General features: G+C 43.4%; 1 protein-coding gene across 2 annotated transcripts in view; it reads right to left on the bottom strand.

Moving 5' to 3' along the window:
- Window positions 1–14,570, bottom strand: part of ATP2C1 (ATPase secretory pathway Ca2+ transporting 1) — a 64,630-nt gene extending 50,060 nt beyond the window's left edge. Inside the window, exon 1 of one of the 2 annotated variants that reach the window (XM_081881951.1) lies at window positions 14,235–14,570. In XM_081881951.1, coding sequence (XP_081738077.1) covers window positions 14,235–14,309 — 75 coding nt within the window. In that variant the 5' untranslated portion in view covers window positions 14,310–14,570. Of the gene's footprint in view, window positions 1–1,896; window positions 1,919–14,234 lie in introns of those variants that run through there. The other variant, XM_081881953.1, reaches the window with a different exon arrangement.
- Between the last annotated feature and the right edge of the window lie 1,193 nt (window positions 14,571–15,763).

Here is a 15,763-nt window from a genome sequence, read left to right as displayed (position 1 = left end):
TTTGAGAGCCATTATGAATTAATACTCCTTTTTTCTCTTCTACTAAAGGCAGAAACATACATGGGGCTAACCTCGCTTGTAGGTATGGCTAAATTTCCTCCACATGACCATCTAACCAGGATGTCAGAAAAGGTGCGTTGCTTGAACCAGCCCCAAAAAGGAATGCAAAGAAACCCCAATCACTTAGAACAATATTAAATTTTCCATGTTTACTTTGAACATGTGGTGGGTCTCTTTATTACTGCAATTCTATGCATGCCTACTCAGAAGTTCCATTGAGTTCAATGGGGACTATTTCCAGGGAAGTGGGTGCATAACTGCAGCCTAAATAAAATAGCTTTCTTGGTCTTAATACATTAATGGCTTCATTGATTCCTTGCTTTAAAACACAGCACTAAGAATTTTGCTCAGAAGTCAGTACAGACCTGGAGGATGAATGGAATGCACTCCCAAAGTGGCGTTGAACAGCCACACTTTCACACCATCTGAAGCTAAATGTCACCAAGGCACTTCACACAGTATATTATAAATGGCCTTGAAGGTTAGAAATGCAGCATGAACAGACCAATATGCAGACTGTTATTTATGCAAGAAGTGGTTTCCACAAAATAGGAAACAGAATGTACAGCTGTGATATTTGTGCATGCATTTTATGCAATTTCCTGAAAGGGAACAGCATTTTACAGAAAGGAATAAAGAGATGTCTGTTTATTCCTGTTGGGTTTCAGAAATTGAAATGCTTACTTACCAGACTGTTAATGGTGGCATTGACTAGTTCAAAACACTTCACAGTACTTTCAGGTACTAAATCATGTACAAGCCAAAGACCTGTCCCCTGCCCCCAAAAAACAACCCTGACCTGCAGATTGAGAAAAACCATTATTATTATTTTTTAAAAATACATTTCTTCAGCAGCAAAATTTTTTGATAAATTAAAGTTCATACCCATCAGTATGTTTATTTCCCTCCCTCCAGATTGTTCTAGCCTTCTTTACATAGCTGCCTATTGGATGGGTCAAATTTACTTGAAGAATTCAAAGGCTTATATAGACTTTAGGTTAAGGATGGAGAATCTGTGACCCCTGGGCTACAATTGCTATTATCCTTGACCATGATGGCTGGGGTTGGTGGGAATTGTAGTCCAATAACATCCAGAAGGCCACAGGTTCCCCATCCCTACCATTAGGATGAAACGGGAAGTAATTAATTATATTTGGTACCTAAGCTCTTTGGCAATAATAGAAAAAAATGCAGGTTTGCTTATCCATAACAGCATTTTATCCCATCTAGCAGAGATCTTAAATGAGCATCACTAATCCTGGTATTGGCTACTTGTGGTAGTATTTTTTCAGACTGGGGTGGGGATTATGCATGTTTAAATAACACCTCCAGTTATATTTTTAAAAACTATGGCCCTGCTATTCTATTGTCTGTCTGTCAATGTGTTAGTATACCAGAGTATCTTTTTGCCCTGCCTGCTTAGTGGGAGCCCAGTTCCTTAGTGGCATAGCACACACATAACACACACACACCTCACACAGATTTTCTGCTGGAAATTGTCCTCTTAGTGTTTGCAAATTTACCTCGGTCTAAGAACGGAAGCTGAACGGTAGAAGGGCACTGGCGGCGGGAGGCCTCATTAGGGAAAGCGCGCCTCGGTTTAAGAATGGTTTTGGTTTAAGAACGGACTTCCAGAACAGATTAAGTTTGTAAACTGGGGTACCACTGTATTTTATATATATACCCTGCTTTTTCCCCTGACGGGGCTCAAGGTGACATACCGATAAACTAAGAACTAAGGGTGGGGGTGTTAATTAAAAAACAATTAAACATTAATAGAATTAGAACTTTAGATATAAAATATCTATTAAAAGCATGCAACCACAACAAACTCACCGCAACACCAGCCCCCTCATTAAAAGCAGTCAGTCCCCAAAAGCCTGTTGGAACGAAAAGTTCTTCACCTGCAGGTGGAAGGACAACAAGGAGGAAGCCAGTCTCTAGCTTCTCTAGGGAAGGAGTTCCCAAAAGTCAAGGAGGAGCCACTAACAAGGTCCTCCTCCTTCTTAAAGTGTGCGGCTTCCAGATTTGCATGAAACCCTTTACCACCACGGACTCCCTCCTCAATGTTGATCATCACCAGACAGGAAGAAGTTGGTGGTGAGACATTAGATCTGCCACAACAATAGCAGGTCTGTTGTAGCTCACTCCCTTTTAACCTTGGCTGCATGGCATGATCCAAGCATTATGCTCCCTTCCACACCCACTGTTAGGCCAAGTGTTTTGAAAGACTGCTTGGGTTGCTTGTGCAGTTAGGCTGGTTCCTCTAAAACTCAGTTGCTAAGCAGCAGTTACTAGATATCAATTCTAAGTAACCACAAATGTAGATTACTGCTGTAGAACTTCCTCCCTAGGGCAGATTGTCAGGTATTGAATATTAGCTCTGAGTAACTACAAAAATAAGGGACGCGGGTGGCACTGTGGGTTAAACCACAGAGCCTAGGACTTGCCGATCAGAAGGTCGGCGGTTCAAATCCCCGTGACGGGGTGAGCTCCCGTTGCTCGGTCCCTCCTCCTGCCAACCTAGCAGTTCAAAAGCACGTCAAAGTGCAAGTAGATAAATAGGTACTGCTCTGGCAGGAAGGTAAACGGTGTTTCCGTGTGCTGCTCTGGTTCGCCAGAAGCGGCTTAGTCATGCTGGCCACATGACCCGGAAGCTGTATGCCGGCTCCCTCGGCCAATAAAGTGAGATGAGCACCGCAATCCCAGAGTCGGCCACGACTGGACCTAATGGTCAGGGGTCCCTTTACCTTTACCTTAACTACAAAAATAAGTGTAGCTTGGTGCTGTCGAAATCTTTCCCCATGCCACCTCACATCACCAGGGTGACAATCTGTCCTATCTTACAGGACAGTCCCTCCACTTGAATGAGTCCTCTCTTGTAGGGCTGCGCAGGCCGAGTCTGCTTTAAAGTACCATAAGAAAGGAAAGCAAGAGGGCATTTGATATTGGCCATCAGCAGTGAGCACCTGAACAACACCTGGCCATAGTCTTCTTCCCCACAATGATGAGATGGCTTGCATTTCTATTTAAATGACAGCCATTATTTCTAAAATTATTTCTAAATAATTAGCAAATAATTCCAAATAATTACCGCCCAGTCAGTCTGACATCAATACCAGGGAAGATTCTGGAGCAGATCATTAAGCAAACAGTCTGTGAGCACCTAGAAAGGAATGCTGTGATCACCAATAGTCAGCATGGATTTCTGAAAAATAAGTCATGTCAGACTAACCTGATCTCGTTTTTTGACAGAATTACAAGCCTGGTAGATGAAGGGAACACAGTGGATGTAGCCTACCTTGATTTAAGCAAGGCATTTGACAAGGTGCCCCATGATATTCTTGTAAAGAAGCTGGTAAAATGCGGTCTTGACTATGCTACCACTCAGTGGATTTGTAACTGGCTGTCTGACCGAACCCAAAGGGTGCTCATCAATGGTTCCTCTTCATCCTGGAGAAGAGTGACTAGTGGGGTGCCACAGGGTTCTGTCTTGGGCCCCGTCTTATTCAGCATCTTTATCAACGACTTGGATGATGGACTCAAGGGCATCCTGATCAAATTTGCAGATGACACCAAACTGGGAGGGGTGGCTAACACCCCAGAGGACAGGATCACACTTCAAAACGACCTTGACAGGTTAGAGAAGTGGGCCAAAACAAACAAGATGAATTTTAATAGGGAGAAATGTAAAGTATTGCACTTGGGCAAAAAAAATGAGAGGCACAAATACAAGATGGGTGACACCTGGCTTGAGAGCAGTACATGTGAAAAGGATCTAGGAGTCTTGGTTGACCACAAACTTGACATGAGCCAACAGTGTGACGCGGCAGCTAAAAAAGCCAATGCAATTCTGGGCTGCATCAATAGGAGTATTGCATCTAGATCAAGGGAAGTAATAGTGCCACTGTATTCTGCTCTGGTCAGACCTCACCTGGAGTACTGTGTCCAGTTCTGGGCACCACAGTTCAAGAAGGACACTGACAAACTGGAACGTGTCCAGAGGAGGGCAACCAAAATGGTCAAAGGCCTGGAAACGATGCCTTATGAAGAACGGCTGAGGGAGCTGGGCATATTTAGCCTGGAGAAGAGGAGGTTAAGGGGTGATATGATAGCCATGTTCAAATATATAAAAGGATGTCACATAGAGGAGGGAGAAAGGTTGTTTTCTGCTGCTCCAGAGAAGCGGACACGGAGCAATGGTTCCAAACTACAAGAAAGAAGATTCCACCTAAACATTAGGAAGAACTTCCTGACAGTAAGAGCTGTTCGACAGTGGAATTTGCTGCAAAGGAGTGTGGTGGAGTCTCCTTCTTTGGAGGTCTTTAAGCAGAGGCTTGACAACCATATGTCAGGAGTGCTCTGATGGTGTTTCCTGCTTGGCAGGGGGTTGGACTCGATGGCCCTTGTGGTCTCTTCCAACTCTATGATTCTATGATTCTAAAATTTTAATGTATTTTTCATCTTTGTTGGAAGCCTCCCAGAGTGGCTGGGGAAACCCAGCCAGATGGGCGGGGTTCTTCTTCTTCTTCTTCTTCTTCTTCTTCTTCTTCTTCTTCTTCTTCTTCTTCTTCTTCTTCTTCCAATTAAGCCTGGGCAACCTTGAAGCAAAATCAGTGTCCTTTGCTGTCCTTAGTCTCTCAGAAGGCTGACGGTTCAGAAGGGTCTTTAGGGAGCAGTCCTGGAACTCTCTTATACAGCTCTTTTAGTCTATGGTGTTCCTCATCTTAAATTGTAATTAAGTATTGATTTTGATGTTTTCCTGGGCTGCCCCCAAGGGCCTTTATGGTGATAGGGCAGGATATAAATCTAATCGACAAATTAATGCCAGAATTTAAATGCATTTTATTTCACACTAGCAAAATGCCTGAAAAGTCGTATGTGTGGAAGGAACTTTTTATAAGAGTACAAAACACCCTTTTGGGTTCTGTATGAGTTCTGTAGGGGAGGGGGGTCCCTCTTGTAAATGTACAGATGCCCCCTCCATTTTTACTTGGTGTTTGGACACTTGCTGTTTTTTTCCTAGATCCCTGAAACAAAATATTGTACCTGTCAGTATGGGCAGGAAGGTTTTGCCCCCATCACAGCAGTATCCCCAAGAGTACATCACCTTACTTTTCTTCACAAGAGCATATGAAATCATTTAATTTATTTAAGGTGGGGTGGGGGTGGGATAGGCAACCTATGAGACTGAGGCAGCATGGCTACTGGGTGCTATATGTCTGGAAAGCTGCAGGTTCCCCTTCCACCCCATTTTAAATGAACATCCAAAACAAAAATTGCTTTCTTCTATTTCGAATAGCTTATTCCTATTAAATTCATCATTGGGAATGCGCACAATTCCTCTGAACAAATTTCTGTTTACTTAAAAGCACACCTTCTCTAAGACTTTTTCAAAAGTCTGCATCTTTTATCCAGGGTTCAAAATAGAGCAGCCTCTACTATCCATGAATTGCAAGGCACTTCTAAAAGCAGCACAAAGAGCAATTTGGTCTTAGGAGATACGCAGTGGGACTCAACAGGATGGGGAGCTGAGTCACAGCAGAGGTTTAACTGCCGAGTAGTCCTGGCTCTTGTTCTGTCCACAATGACAATTATAATTATGCAATTAATATTGCATTGTGCAATATTACGAGCATTCAGGGTGTCTGACCAAAGAGAATAGTTGTCTATTTCCCACCAAAAAGGAAACTTTAACAGCTCTCAGAAGACTTAAAATAGGAATTTTTTATAGGAGATACTTACATTTGCATGCCACCATCTCTACATGTCACTGAACACACCAGGTTTAATTATGAATTAAGATTTACCATTTGCCATGCATGACAGCCACTACTCAAAGGTCCCCGGTTATATGAAATGGATGCTTGATAACATTTATTCAACGTAGCAATGCAAGATACACAGGACAGTGGTTTTTTAAAGGAGCTAAACCAGTTCTCACTAATAGAAGTACGGCATTAAAGTGACACACCCAGGCCAAGAATCTGACGTATACATGTGACTCTTTCTTTTTCCTTTCACCTTCTAGAAATCTGCAGTAAACTGTCATACACAGTTCTTTTTTGCTGTAGGAAGCCAAATGCTTAAGCACAGGAATGACAATAAATGCCCAATATTAGAATAAATTTTATAACAGCAGTGTGTACTGGGAGGAATTCCAGAAGCAGTTCTGAAAAGTGCCAAGTCATTTCCCTGTCTGCGTGATCAGGCAACCCAATCTCTCTATACAAGCTTGTTACTTTTGCAGACATTCTTCTGCTCTTAGCACCCTTTGGACAGCTGGACCTGAACCATCCATGATGCCACTGGCGTTTGGGCCTGTTTGACCCAGCAAAAAGTTGAACGCACACTTTATTCTGCCGGAGAATTAGGTTATGTGGATCTGGGCCAAAGAAATTACTTCATTATTATGCAGAGTTGCTAGGTAGTTAACAATGGGATATGTGGAAATGCTAGATAGCTAATAAGCCAAGCGGAATTCATAATTACATATACAAGTGCGAGGGAGAAACCTGCTGAACTAAGGTTCAGGCAAAGATAAAGAGCCTGAAGTGAATGAAATGCGCAACTTAACATAAGCCAGAGCTCTAGGTGCTCTCAAACACTAAATATATAGCAAGCTGATAAACCCCATAGAAAAATATGCTAAATACCCTCATATCACCAAAATGTATTCTGCAGCTTGAGACCCAAATCCCTGAAGGGGAGTCTCTCCCTTAATCAGCCTGCCTAGAATCATAGGGGCCAAGTCCTAGGGGATGAGGGGCCTTGCCCCCCTAAAATATTTGAGGGGGCCAGCCCTCCCCCCCCCCCGAGTTGATGGACATTTGTAGGGGAATCGTAGCTATATGTTATAATCCTCACTTGTTCTCAAAACGCACACTACAGTATAGTGATCTGAACACTGGTATTGCTTCAAAGCTGTAGCACTTGATTCTGAGTACAGTGGTACCTCGGGTTAAGTACTTAATTCGTTCTGGAGGTCTGTTCTTAACCTGAAACTGTTCCTAACCTGAAGACCACTTTAGCTAATGGGGCCTCCCGCTGCCGCCGGGCCGCCGGAGCACGATTTCTGTTCTCATCCTGAAGCAAAGTTCTTAACCCGAGGTACTATTTCTGGGTTAGCGGAGTCTGTAACCTGAAGCGTATGTAACCTGAAGCGTATGTAACCTGAAGCGTATGTAACCCGAGGTACCACTGTAGCTTGAAAGCCTCCATGGACTTTACTAGACAGTAAGTACACAGGTCTGGGATGAAGGAGGGTGGAGGATTTGGTAGAGCACCAGGGCAGGAGGCCCAGAAGCTGCTGTACTCTCCAGCTGATTCACAGCAGATTTGAAGCAGACAGAAAATGAGCTGCCAAGTAGTAGACGTAAAAAGGACCTAGGGGTCTTAGTAAATCACAAGCTTAATATGAGTCAACTGTGTGGTTCAGCAGCAGAACTAAAAAGGCTAGATGGCCATCTGTCATGGATGCTTCAGTTGAGCTTCCTGCATTTCGGGGGGTTGGACTAGATGACCCTCGGGACCCCTTCCATCTACAATTCTATGATTCTATTACTGTGCAACTCCCAGACACTTGTTCCCTGGAAGCATGCACTTTAGAGCTTAAAAATGAGAGCTCTGTGATCAGCCAAGTTACTGAGAGAAGGCAGTTAGACAGTAGAGCAATACCCTACCCTGTTTAATTCTGTTCAGCTAATTATAAAGTTTATGGCTCACAGGCACAATGTTCTTCTGCAATATCCTCACAGTGACAGCGATAGCTCAGACTGGTCTCAACTACATGGGAACTTGGACATGTTTGAGTTTGGGAGGGCAGCACAGGATAAGCCGCAGTGATCACACCAGTTGCTATAGGACACCCAGCTTCTAAAATAGTCCATTTGGGCTTGCCCTTTTTGAAACAAATCTTTAGAGTATGTCATGGACTGGCTGGATGTAGAGGCGTGGTGGGAGACCCCAGCGGGGGAACTGCCTGGGCAATCCCCAGGGGAAGAAGGCCCAGAGCCAGGGGGTTGGTGGTGGGAATGAAGATGAGTGGTCAGAGGGAGAAGGAGCGGACTAGGAGAATGAGGTGTCAGCAGCAGGAGAGGTAACAGGGTTTAGTGAAGCAGAGCACGGTTCAGACTCTGACTCTTAGGCTGAAGCAGAGGCTGGAGGGGAGGGAGGCCAAGAGGCAGAGTGGAGGCCAGCTGCTGAAGAATTCAGGGAGTCTCCCCCTCCTGCTGCCTCCAGCTCCTCTCCCCCCTGATCTCCAAGAACCCGCGGAGAAATGAAACGGGCATAGCATAGGGTGGTTGTGCATGGACACAGCCTGAGAATGTGGGGGAAAGGCCCTGGAGAGGAGGAGTCCTAGTGGACACTGCTTTGCAACTGCTTCTTTGGGGCAAGACCTCCTAGAACAGGGGTCGGCAAAGTTTTTGTGGCTTGGGCTTGTTGAATGGTTTCTTTAAATGTAAAGGTTCATCGTTGTTCCACTCGATGTGTATGTCTTTAAGGGGCCAGAGCAAGGGCTAGAGCTAAATAACGAGACCCAGCTTTACAGCTGTGAAACATAGCAGGTGCTGCTGAGTTGTATTGATTAAGCTCTGTCAGCAATTGGGTGTAGTATATAAGGAATCATAGAATCATAGAGTTGGAAGAGACCACAAGGGCCATTGAGTCCAACCCCCTGCCAAGCAGGAAACCACCATCAGAGCACTCCTGACATATGGTTGTCAAGCCTCTGCTTAAAGACCTCCAAAGAAGGAGACTCCACCACACTCCTTGGCAGCAAATTCCACTGTCGAACAGCTCTTACTGTCAGGAAGTTCTTCCTAATGTTTAGGTGGAATCTTTTTTCTTGTAGTTTGGAACCATTGCTCCGTGTCTGCTTCTCTGGAGCAGCAGAAAACAACCTTTCTCCCTCCTCTATGTGACATCCTTTTATATATTTGAACATGGCTATCATATCACCCCTTAACCTCCTCTTCTCCAGGCTAAACATGCCCAGCTCCCTTAGCCGTTCCTCATAAGGCATCGTTTCCAGGCCTTTGACCATTTTGGTTGCCCTCCTCTGGACATGTAGGAGCAGCACCTAGCTCTCCCATTACCCTGGGGGATGGGTTGGTGGTTGGGTCATGTTTGTTTGTTGATGTATTTAGTGTATAAGGAGTTTTTGTTTTTGTAATTAAAACCCTGTTTAAGTTATTTTTGAGTCCCTTTTTAATGCCTGGTCTCCCCAGCAAGCTCTCTGCAGCGCTGCTACACTGCAAATAGCCAACAGGGCCAGTTCACAATCCCGCAGACGCTATGGTGGGCCGGAGTGTGTGCAAACGCTATTTCCAGTGCTCCTTCTGGCGCAGAGGAGGCATGCACAGCTTTTGAGCTTCCTGCAGCCAATGGGAAGCCGGCTAGCATCGCGGAAGGTGGTCCCCGCTCTGCTCTGAGTCTGCTTAGCACGGTGCACGGGAGCGGGCAGGGGGGGTCCCCGCGTGGGTGGCGGGGGTCCATGGGCTGGTTAAATGACCCCCATGGGCCACAAGTGGCCCATGGGCCTTAGGTTGCCACCCCTGTCCTAGAATAAAGATTTAACTTAATTGGCCTGCAGTGATTTATTTATTTTTGCTGATATACAACTGACTACAGTCGTGTCAGTGGTTTAATTGTCACTACACTGGAGGCATCCATGCACATAATAGTTTTCACAATTATTGTGCACATTACTGAATTTCTTACATTTAGGCTGGTAGATTGTTGTCTTGAAATCCAGATGCATGCTGAACTCATTCCTGCCATTCATTAAGTTTTTGTTTAATTAAGTTTGTTTCTCCATGTTAGTTTCAGTGTTAGTTTCAGTAAATACGAAGCACCATTATTAATTTCATAGCAGGGATGATGGTGTCCTTTCCTGGGGATACTATTTGCCAATTTTCTGCATGTCAAATATAGAAGCTTGTCTCAGATGAAACTCACCAAATAAGCTAAGCAAAGGAAGATGGAGGTAACATTAGCATGCAACGTTAAGGGATAAACTGCCACTTTTATTTTATAAAACTCTAAGTTTCGTTTCACATGTAACCAACAAAAATAAGGTAAAGGTAAAGGGACCCCTGACCATTAGGTCCAGTAGCGGACGACTGGGGTTGCGGTGCTCCTCTCACTTTATTGGCCGAGGGAGCTGGCGTACAGCTTCCAGGTCATGTGGCCAGCATGACTAAGCCGCTTCTGGCGAACCAGAGCAGATCATGGAAACGCTGTTTACCTTCCTGCTGGAGCGGTACCTATTTATCTACTTGCACTTTGACGTGCTTTCGAACTGCTAGGTTGGCCAGAGCCGGGACTGAGCAACGGGAGCTCACCCCGTCGCGGGGATTCGAACCGCCGACCTTCTGATCAGCAAGCCCTAGGCTCTGTGGTTTAACCCACAGTGCCACCTGTGTCCCATACCAACAAAAATAGGGAGCTTCTAAATCCACTAGAACTCTTCATCAGGCTTCTGTTAAGCAAAGTGGAAGAGTGGACTGAGGAGGAACAGGGAGGAAAACTGCCTTGGAACTGAAGCCATAACATTTATGTCTGCATTGGTCAAAAAAAATCATGATTTTGACCCCAAGGGAATTCCTGAGAACTAATTATGAATCCACGGCACTGCATTCCTTATACCCATAAAGCTTGCCCTGAAAGATTTTATTCCATTTTCTTTCATTTTACTAGGTCAGCTGCTTATCTATTAGGCCGTATTCTATAAATGCCTACTGGAAATTGTGACTGGCTCTCAGAATTAATCCAGCGCTCTGCCATCACTCTGTGGAACATTGCCTCTTTTACAAGAGATGTAAAAACTCTGCACTAGACGCCATTCTCGTCATTAATGCCTGGAATCCTGCCCTTAGTCAATGTGCTTTATGTTCCTGAGTGACAGCTTGGCTGCTTATTCTGCAGCCCATCTGCTTGCATGGCAACTTGCCACCTTTGCAAGGTGATCTAGCTTTAGCAGAAACAGAACATCAGCCAGAGGGAAGCGACCTGAGAAAAGCCTGCCTCCACCTTTGGCATAAAGCACATCCATCCATTCAAACTTTCTATGGACTTATGCCAGTAGATCTGCAGTACAAGAAAAACATGAAGCAACAGGCACAACTATGATTTATATTGCAATTGTGAACCTGCCCAGAGAAATCAGCTGGGAACAACTACTTGCTTTACTGACATTTTTTAAAATCATTGTGTATTTATTTTCTGATTGCAAAGCTCATCCTTAATGTTTCAAGTCTATTTCGGATTCTTTAAAAATTTAAATATTTCATAGAAAGGTGGAGTACATATGTTATTAGAGTGTAGGAGAACCAACCAAACAGATCCCATGTCTTCCAATATCCTGCTGGAGCAAGCCTTGAGCTCTTGCTGGTGGTCTGGGGTGTAAAATGTTACAGAGGTTAATGTTTCTGCAGCATGTTTTCTGTTTTGTAATTTCATTAGTAACAATAGATGGGTACCAACTCCAAATAAATATTCGACAGGCTTGGCAGTTTCAAAGCTTTTAGCTTCGTTTACTAAAAACATGTCAAATAAATGTGCTAAATTAGATCACCCTCTAGGGCCATCAGAAAAATTCCTAGTACAAACTACCCTGTGCAAATCAAGTTGAAAATGAAAACTTCCCCATTCAAAGTTTCCCGGAAAATGTACATCATTGGCTCCTGCTCAGTAAAACTGTCTTTCATCTCAATTCTGCATTTGTTATCCCAACAGGAGACTCCACAGAAGGCAAAATCCAAGTTTACCATGTCATAACCAGAACTGTCTTTCCCATAGGGCTTAGTGATGCGTCGCACCAGGGCGCTGGCCTCTCAGGGGCGCCCCAGCAAGTGGGGGAGCTGTGCGGTTTTGCCGGCAGCCTCCCCTTTCCCTGCATGCCCACCAGCTGAGCCCCACCAACTATAAGGCTGGAGGGTGTGCAGCTTCCCTCCCAAGCCTCTGTGGGTTCCGCTCTCCTCCCGAGAAAGCTTGGGAGGGGCGAAACTTCACTCCCAAGCCTCTGCAGGGATCGCTCTCCCGCAGTGGCATGGGGGAAGAGTTGAGCCCTCCCCCCGGATGGCTGGCGCAGCTACGGCCACCCCAACACTATCCGTGGTAATTTGGGGGTGCCATAACTTCAAAAGAGAAAGCTTCCCCCCAATGAGGTGATTGGTAAAAAGGAACTTGAAGCCCATTATATAGCCCTTCCATGCTTAACTAAGCACCAATACCAATACAGTGGTACCTCGGGTTGAGAACTTAATTCGTTCCGGAGGTCCGTTCTTAACCTGAAGCATCACTTTAGCTAATGGGGCTTCCTGCTGCTGCCGCACCGCCAGAGAGCGATTTCTGTTCTCATCCTGGAGCAAAGTTCTTAACCCGAGGTAATATTTCTGGGTTAGCGGAGTCTGTAACCTGAAGCGTATGTAACCTGAGGTACCACTGTATACCCTGAGTTGCCAGCTGCTCCTTATTCCAGGGCCCCCATCACTGTATTAAAAATATTTTAAACTTTAGGTCAGGGGGGAAGAATCCCAGACCCAGAAGCTGGCTGTGTCCCTTCAAGCATCTCCTTCTGGCTCACACATGCAGAATAAATATATCTTTATGTATATCTATATCTATAGCTATCTCTATCTCTATATCTCTATCTAGCATCCATATTTCAGGCTCCTGAATCATGAACCATAGCCATGCATATTACTTCCCATATTTCCACAGAATACGTGCAGTTTCCTGTAGTTCAGACATTGCAGCATTTCCCTGATCATGGAAAATGTCAACCCTTCTGTTATCACTCCTAGCAAAAACGCAAAGGAGACAAATTGTGCTGACTTTGTAGCCCGTGAAAAAGATGCCAAAGAGTTAAACGGTAGCAAGGAACATTTTTTTGCCGAGAAAAGATAGAGTAGCTTGAATACTCAAATAACTTCAGCCATGGGGATAATATAAATCCTATAAGAAGATCAAGAGAAGCCTAGCTGGAGTCTAAAGACATTTTCCTCAGCATTATGATCACAAACTTTGCTTATCTTGAATGGTACATGCTGCGCTATTGGTATGTAGCTAGAGCTCACTGGGTTCTTTTTGTTTAGCCGTACACCTAATCTTACCTCAAACTTATTTTGATTTACTGGGGCTCTTTTCATCAGAAATTATTTTCCAAGGCTAAACAAGAGCTATTACACCTGTTGCTGTTCCACAAATAGTGATCTTGCAACAAGAGTATTAATTCAAAACAACCACTTCCTACTTCCTTTTTTTCTTTTTTAAAAAAGAGTTACATAACAGCAAAAGTTTGGAGTCTCATTTGTCAGCCATGTCTCAGAGCAAATGGCTCCTGCAACAGATTTGACACTTGCAAGAGACATGCTTTGGGTTTTTAAAAATTATTTTATCTAAATTAAAATCTTGTCCTATTTAAATGAAACACGGGCTACAGCCCCGTCCAATCAACCATTCTCTAGCTTCAGACTAGCCCACTGAAGTATTGGCTGAATGACTTTATAGCTTCCAATTTGTTTCACAGAAAATCCAATTAATATTTTCAGCAATTACAGCAATTCCCAATATCCATAGCAATAGTATAGCATAGTTTAACAATTCCCAATATCCATTCCTCTGAGACTGTATAGGATTTCACACTTCCCATTTCTGAGGTCTCACTAGTATGATATATACTCCTGTTTTCTGATCACATCACCATAGGCAGAACAGATGGCTTTTATTTGAAGCACGTTGTCTGGATTCATGTACCCGAATTCTGAGGCTTGATGGGGGGGGGGGGCAAGGCTCAAGGCAGTTTACAAAAAAAAAAAAAACAATGAAATTATCAATAAGGAAAAAATAATAATAATTTAAGACTTTCAGAAAGTTAAAATAACTATAAATTTAAAACTGATTAAAATTCAGTTGGTGCCCCTGAGAGCCCGGCACCTGGGTGCCCCACACCTCTAATGCCTATGGGTAAGACGGCCCTGTGTGGCACCTATAACACTTCCAGTTCCACTGATCGAAGCAGTCAAGTGGGTATATATGAACCTTTTGGCTTCAACCTGTCAACAGCAAGGCAAGGGGACTTTCAATTATGCAATTCTTTAATTAGATATAAATATTATAACATAAACAAACCAAGTCCAGGGGGAAAAACAACCAGAAACCAAACTAACCTCTTTACTCTTCTTCTCTTGCTCATCTGCTCCCACATTTCCTTTCCTCCTTCTCTGAAGCAATCTTCCTTCCATATTCTCCCTGAAATCTTTTTCTTTCTTTCTTGATAATACCTTGTAACACAGGGACAGGCAGAAAAGGGCAAAGTCAGCCTTAAATTGCCCTTATAAAGAACCAGAGCAGATTCCCCAGCAAATGTTCTTAAAGAGAGGTCAAATCTAATTAAAAGCAGTGAGAGAGATAGGTTTTCTTCTTTGCGTGAAAACTGGAGCTGAGCCAGAATTTCTCAGGAGCCTTTTTTTTTCTGAAGCAAGTCCTGAGATTTTCTTTCACCCCTGTAGAAAAATAAAAAGACCACTTTACTGAATTTTCTTTGCTCATTCTGAGGCACCTAACCATAAGCCTGCATTTTTATCAAAGCTTCTATATATTTCAATCAAGGCTTGTATTTAAAAATGAGCTTAAAAAGGATTTTCAAATGTTTCATGCCAGGCAGAGAAAACCTTGGCCATTCTCCTAAGACAAGAGGGCCCCATTGATTTATAGTAGAAAAACAATTCTCAAAGTCATAAAAAGGGAGAATTACATATGCTGCCCCAAGGCTGAAAAAACACTATTAAGAATGGGTAAGATAATACTAATGTGCCTCCCAGTAAAATGAGCCAGATCTTCTTTCTAAGGTTCAAAGGCCAGGAGCAAATGGGGAAAAACATTTAGCTAGAAAGAAAGAGAGCATTTTTGGGGAAGTCTTTTTCTAAAGCCATTCTTTCTTAAACTGAGAGAGTTAAAAAGGTTAAAATGTGTTAAATGTTGGAAAGGCAACTGGCTTGGCAGAAGAAGAAGCTTCTTCCTATTTTATTTTGAGGCTGGAAAGGAGAGTGAAAGGGGGAAGTGTAAACTGAAGAGGCTTCTTTTAAAAGCTGTGTTTTACTGAGTTTCTTCCTTTTTACTTTGAAAAGCTTTATTCTTTTAAGAGGCTACCTATGATAAATGTATGAAATATATTAGCTTAAATATATTGGCTTAAATGTAATTATGCAAAGGATTTAAGAAATGCTAGATTCTTATTTCATAGAGTCATATTGCAATAGGAGACCAGAGGGGCAAATGAGCCTAGCCCCCCTGCCAGACAGAAGACGCCATCCAAGCAGTCTTGATATATAGTTGTCAGGCATTTTGTTTAGAAACATTAAATGAAGGAAATCTTTCAATGTTGATGTGAAACTCAAGATCCTTGACATCTGTTGAACATAAAAATGTAAGATTAAACATTTGTTTTAGAAGGCAATAGGGCAAGGAGGGCAAGAGGTGAGCTGGTAATTAAGATTCCATGTAAGATATATTATTACTTATATGTCATATATATAGCTCTTTGTCTCCCTTATAAGGGCAAGGAAATGGGTGTATCTTTTGTGGGTGTATCTTTTGTGATTGGTTCTACCAAACAGCCAATAGGAATTTCAACCAGGCTGATTGGACAGAGGCAGCCACAGGAGGAGCAAAGGGGGCTGGATTAAGGGAATATAAG

Source organism: Podarcis erhardii, assembly GCF_964252035.2.
Source record: "Podarcis erhardii genome assembly, chromosome: 12".
NCBI lineage: Eukaryota > Metazoa > Chordata > Lepidosauria > Squamata > Lacertidae > Podarcis > Podarcis erhardii.
This window is presented reverse-complemented; position numbering and strand designations above follow the sequence as displayed.